This window comes from Hordeum vulgare, chromosome 3H (genome assembly GCF_904849725.1).
Source record: "Hordeum vulgare subsp. vulgare chromosome 3H, MorexV3_pseudomolecules_assembly, whole genome shotgun sequence".
In the NCBI taxonomy this organism is placed as follows: domain Eukaryota; kingdom Viridiplantae; phylum Streptophyta; class Magnoliopsida; order Poales; family Poaceae; genus Hordeum; species Hordeum vulgare.
The window spans coordinates 588,765,304-588,771,232 of NC_058520.1; the positions used below are offsets into that span (position 1 = coordinate 588,765,304).

The window sequence follows — 5,929 nt, forward strand, 5'->3', positions numbered from 1 at the left end:
CACTATGACCTTATTTTATCTTTCAGTTGTCGCTCCAGCTCGTATTCTTATCGTCTTAAACTCTTAGGTGTTCTTTACACATTTGACCTTAATTCAGGCCCGTGACTCCCACCGTATTCTTAATATTTTCTTCTCCTTAATCATGCCCGTGACATCTGTTCCATCAGCGTAAGCGTAACTAGTACGCCTCAGTCCTACTAGTGATCAGAGTCGGGGCACTATCTGGTAAACGACTGACACTGGCTAGGCGATGCTCGCAAGGTGCTGAAGCAAAAATGCCAGAGTGAAAACGTGAAGATTATGGAGCGGCGATGGAGCGAGCCGGGCAGCTTGCAGGAAGAACTTGCTGGAAACCAACTAGCTATGCTAGTTGTATCACTCATGAAGGCATGACCGGGTAACTTCTGATTATATGCGAACGGGAGATTATGAACAAGACATGGAAAAAAAACTTACAGGAGACTGCAAGGAGGGTATAATACCAGAAACAAGACTAAAACTAAGTGCCCAGACAGCCTGAGACTGTAACACTTATTCCGGGTCTTCTTCATAACTCTCTTTTCTTCCAGAAAGATGACAGATGTTCTGTTTTTTCGTGTAACTCTGTAGTTTGATTAATGTACATTGTTAGTCATGGCGACAGTTGACACTATTTTATTACACATTCTGTGGACACTCCAATTTACAGGCATTATTCAGTAAAAGATCTTACTCAGCTCATGGTGTTGCTAACAAGGTACTGGATATTCCGGTAAAACAGAGTATGTACTGGAAGTTGAGGTATCATTCTGTTTCTTTTGCTGGTGAGATCTTTTGTCATGCAAATCCCTTTCACCTTTAACCATAGAGCGGCGGCAGTTTTCTCGCTCAAAAATTCCTGCAAAATATTATCATGCAAATGGAGTTGAATTTGTGACAAAGCCTTACGATCCCTTTTTTTCTCCTCAACAGTCCAATCCTCAATTCTATTCTTCCCAAAAGTATCCAGTGCATCATCATAGTCGGCCTGCGCCAACAACGCCTGCATCTTGACTTGCTATAGGGTAAACCTTGTGTCACGGTCGAGCAGCGGAAGATCGTACTTCATGAATGCCATGAGTAGATAAATCTGTCTACACAAAGTAATACAAGCCGGTAGAGAAAATCCTGACAGAATTAATATGTGAAGCAAAGAACTAGAAACAATAGCACCTGATAGCTTCAGTTGTGGATGTAGCAATTGACGAGAAAACAAATTGATCTACTCCCTCTAGTGGCTTCACGGGAGCAGGAGCGACTTGCCAGGAGCAGCAGCAAGTTGACGTGAAGATTCACGTGAGATCCACTTGGATCAATTAACCAGAAGCAATAGCTGCAGCGTAGCAGATCGCTGTTGCCACGGAACTCGGTTGGGATCAGCCTCACGTTGCGCGCGCATGCAGAGCGGAAGCAGAACTCGGCGGACGGACGCAGCGGGATCAGCGGGATGTTTGTGGATGATAAATTTGTTAGCCATGGTGAATCATGGATCAGTGAAACACTGTCCAGTGGGGGTAGACTTATCAAAGTTAATGTTGTACTTTCACATATCCCTTCTTATTATATGTCTATGTTTTTTATCAATAAATCTACCCTGGAGAGATGGGATAAGCCCAGAAGGAAAATTTTCTGGCATCGTAATGGTAACAAAAAAGGTTATCATATGATAAAATGGGGAAAATCTGTAGATCAAAAAATAAAGGAGGTCTTGGTGTTAAAGATCCGAGAAAACAAAATATTAGTTTGTTGACTAAGTGGTGGTGGAAATTAGAGAAAAAAGAGGGGCTATGGCAAGACATAGTGAGAGCTAAATATCTCAAAAAATCACCTGCTATGATGGTTAAACAGAAAGCAAGTGATTCCCCCTGTTGGAAAGCTCTTTTGAAAGTTAGAGAAAACTATATAGCTGGGAGGGGAATCAGGGTTAATAAGGGTGATGTTGCCAATCTTTGGTCTGATGATCTAGGTGACAATTTTAGTATGAAAGATAAGTTTCCTGATCTCTTTGAGATTTGCATTGAGCAAAATAATATTGTGGATAAAATTGAATCGATGAATCCTTGCAATTCCTTTCGTAGAAGGTTTAATAGTGATATGCAAATGAGGTGAGATGAGCTCAAAAATTATGTTGTAAGTAAGTTGGACAGGGAGAAAAGTGATGAAATATTCTGGAAATTAGATAATACTCATGAATACACTACCAAATCTATGTATCGTTGGTTAGAAAGAAACTTGGCTGGATCTAATCATAAATGGATTTGGAAATCTAGGATGCCCTTGAAAATTCAAATCTTTATGTGGCAGATGTGCCAAGATGCTATCTTAACGAGAGACAATCTCAAAAAGAGAAACTGGCAAGGGGATCCTACATGTTCTTTCTGTGATCAGAAGGAATCTGCTCAACATATTATGTTTCTTTGTCATGTTGCTAGAGTTGTCTGGAGGACAGTGGGTTCGATGTTGGGTACTGAATATGTCCCTAATTCTATGTGACAATATTATGCTTGGATCAACTCTTTCTTACCTTCTTGTCCTGATGTATATACTATTGGACTGGCTACTATATGCTGGGCAATATGGCTTGCACGCAATCGTGCTACATTTGAAAAGAAATGGATTAATAATCCGTTTGAAATCGTGTTCACAGCTTGTGCTTTTATATTATACTGGACAGGGTTGCAGAAGCCGGAGATGGCTGAGGTGATGAAAAAAGGTGCTGAGATGCTGAAAGCAAATGCTTCGCAGATGTTGCTGCTCAGTGGGCCTCCAATGCCAGATACCAGCAAGCAGGATGAGGGGGACGACAACTGTGACGAATGATGATGCGCTCGGGGTGTGAAAATTCTGGTGATGTGGTGTTTACCCCTAATTCGGCCCTGCGTGGCATGTCGTAGTTCTAGTGCCTTTCTGGTTCATGTTTTGGTCAAACTGATCGCGGTACTGGATGTTGCTCTATCCTCCTTAGAGTCGTGGCGGGGTTTTGGGTGATGCTAGGTTTTCGCCCCATAGCCTTGTGTTCCTGATGACAGCCGCAAGGCGGTGGGTTTCCTAGCATTGCTCTGAGCTCGCTTCTCTCTCTTTCCCTTCTTTTCTCTGGTCTCGGAACAAATCTATGTATTTCTGTTATGCATTTAATGGAAAGGGGAGAAGCCCGGTTAAAAAAAAATTACAGGTATTATTCAGTAAAAGATCTTACTCAGCTCATGGTGTTGCTAACAAGGTACTGGAAATTCCGGTAAAACAGAGTGTGTACTGGAAGTTGAGGTATCATTCTGTTTCTATGCTCAGCTGGAAAAGCAAAGAAAACAGAGTAAATAACCATGCCAAATAGCATTTCTGCTGGTCTAAACAAATACCTTCTCTAGTGATGAGCATAGAAAGAACAAATGAATTTCCAGTGGAGAAAGGTGTAACACATAAGATGGTCAAACTTGCAACATATAACATGGTCAAACTTTATAGGTTCTTATAAGTTTTCATGCAAAAATATCATGTAGAGAAAGGTGTACTAAGAAATGTCAGATTTCAGTGCTGAAAGTGCTTAAAATTTGAAGTACTAAAATGTTTTTCCTGTGTAGAGCTCCCCAAATGTTTTTTTTTGACATGAAAAGTTGCAAGCACCTACTAAGTTTGATCATCTTTTATCTTGCAAAGTTTTAGAAAATTTTTTTGTTTTACTTTTTATAGAGGGTGCCTAGGCACCCGGGTGCTGAAAATCCACTCTCGTTTACACAGTGTGCAAGCAAAGGCATGGCCTCAAGTCCTCAACATAGCAAGTCTGCTGATCTAGAACAAACTCTACTAGTGTCAGGTTGTTATTAGTGTATTATATCCTGATCTGAATCTGGGCTTATATTTTACTCAACCTCTCTGTTGTTGTCCCTCAGATTGGTAAGAACGTTACCCTCTCGTTCCGCCCAATAAGCAGCCATCCCTATTTCCAGAGTGCCAGTACATCTTGCTTTTTCAAGTACAAGGCATCTGGAGGTTAGCGCTGCTTCAATCGCCATGGATGCCAAACAGATGCTGCATATGAATTTGGCCTAATATTTTATTCAACATCTCTGTTAGCTGTCCCTCAGATTGATAAGAACGCTGACCGTATCGTTCCGCCCAATAAGCAACCTGCTCCCATCCCTACTTCAAGAGTTCCAGTGCCTCTTGCTCTCTCAGGTTCAAGGCCTCTGGAGGTTAGCCCTGCTTCAACTAAAGCCATGGATGCCAAGCAGATGTTGCATATGAACCAAGGACAAGGAGAAACTAGCTATGTTCAAAACTCCAATATGCAGGTATCTTCTCCTCTCTTGATTTAATCAATAGCATTTGTTTCTATGGCCCATTCTCCTCAGACTTGGCTTCCGTCAATAATTTTTTCACAATATATCTTGGTTTATTGGCTGCTATACTAACACCATAAATAAAAAGAAGAACATTGTTGTGAAAGATTAAACTAGATTTCTAAACAAGTACAACTCGACTTGCAGAGTGCTGAGCAGAACAGGATGAAGCCCCTGATAGAAGCGGCGATCGTTCATGTATGCAGCAATGCCAGCACCTTGTCACATGGAAAGATGGTGATTGCCGACTTGGGCTGCTCCTCTGGCCCAAATGCGGTAGCACTGGTGTCGATTGCCCTCGAGGCCACCCACAGGCACTTTCTTCAGCTGCGGCAGCCACCCCCGGAAGTCTGTATACTCCTCAATGATCTCCCATACAATGACTTCAACACGGTGGTGAAGGACCTGGTTCAGCTCCGGCAAATCAAAGAGCCTATTGTTGTGACTGGTGTTGTACCAGGGTCATTTTACGAGAGGCTCTTCCCTAGTGGATCCTTGCATCTTGTATGCTCATCGAACAGCCTTAATTGGCTCTCAAAGGTGTGGATTCTACACTGTACTTGAACAGCCTACAGTCTTCCATTATCTTATTCTTTAGATGTATGTATAGGCTCCTGAAGATTTAAGGATTAACCAAATCCCGGCGTATGACATCGATGAGTATGTCAGGCGTGAAAGACTACCGGTAGTAGCTGGAGCTTATGCAAGGCAGTTCAGGAAAGATTTTACAGTTTTCTTGGAGCTGAGAGCCAAAGAATTGGCCCCAGAAGGCATGATGGTTGTTTCCGTTCCGGGGAGGCGTTGCGATGAACTCATCAACGAAATCTCTCACATCTGGGGAATGATAGCTCAAATTTTAGCTATCATGGCCTTGGAGGTAATATACTTCTCTACATTTCAACCATTTTATTATTTGTAGTGAGCATGCATGTGAGTGTTTGACATCCCGAGTTCCTCTGGTGAATAAATAACAGGGTGTGATTGACAAAGCAAAGTTTGAATCTTTCTACATGCCGATTTACGGACCATCCCAAAGAGAGCTAAGGGAAATCATCCAGGAAGAGGGCTCCTTCTCAATCACAGAGATGCGGGTACACGACCTTAACAGCGGGATGGACAGCACGTTCCTCACCCCAAACAGGGTGGCGAATGGTATGAGAGCTGTACTTGAGCCGATAATAAACCAGCATTTTGGATCCTCTGGAGAGGTCATGGATGAATTTGTGAGGACCGCCGAGAAGCACCTGAGCGGTCAAGGCAGCTCGTATGTCAATCAAACTGAAAGCCCGATAGTTTGGTTCGCTCTATCGCTCGCCAAGGCTTGAATCGACAACTGTCGTGTTATTTCTTAGCTTGTATCGTCCACCAATATCATTCCAATCGGATTTTCAAGAGATGGAAAAGACTAATATCTCTGTAATAATATTTTCGTTTTTTGAGCCAAGTCTTTTCCCTTTTTTCTTTATGATACAAAATGCAATTGAGTATGCTACTGAAGCTTCCCAGAGGCATATTAGACTTCCTCATATGTTAATTTCATAAGAATACATAACAAGGCGGAACAAGGTATTGAA

At 42.2% G+C, this 5,929-nt stretch overlaps 1 protein-coding gene across 1 annotated transcript; it reads left to right on the forward strand.

The window, feature by feature from the left end:
- The first annotated feature begins 4,044 nt into the window (after positions 1-4,044).
- Positions 4,045-5,929, forward strand: LOC123445406 (probable jasmonic acid carboxyl methyltransferase 2). Its single transcript, XM_045122384.1, has 4 exons — positions 4,045-4,307; positions 4,503-4,895; positions 4,966-5,232; positions 5,330-5,929. The coding sequence occupies exons 1-4, from the start codon at positions 4,233-4,235 to the stop codon at positions 5,678-5,680; spliced, it is 1,086 nt and encodes a 361-aa protein (XP_044978319.1). The 5' UTR covers positions 4,045-4,232; the 3' UTR covers positions 5,681-5,929.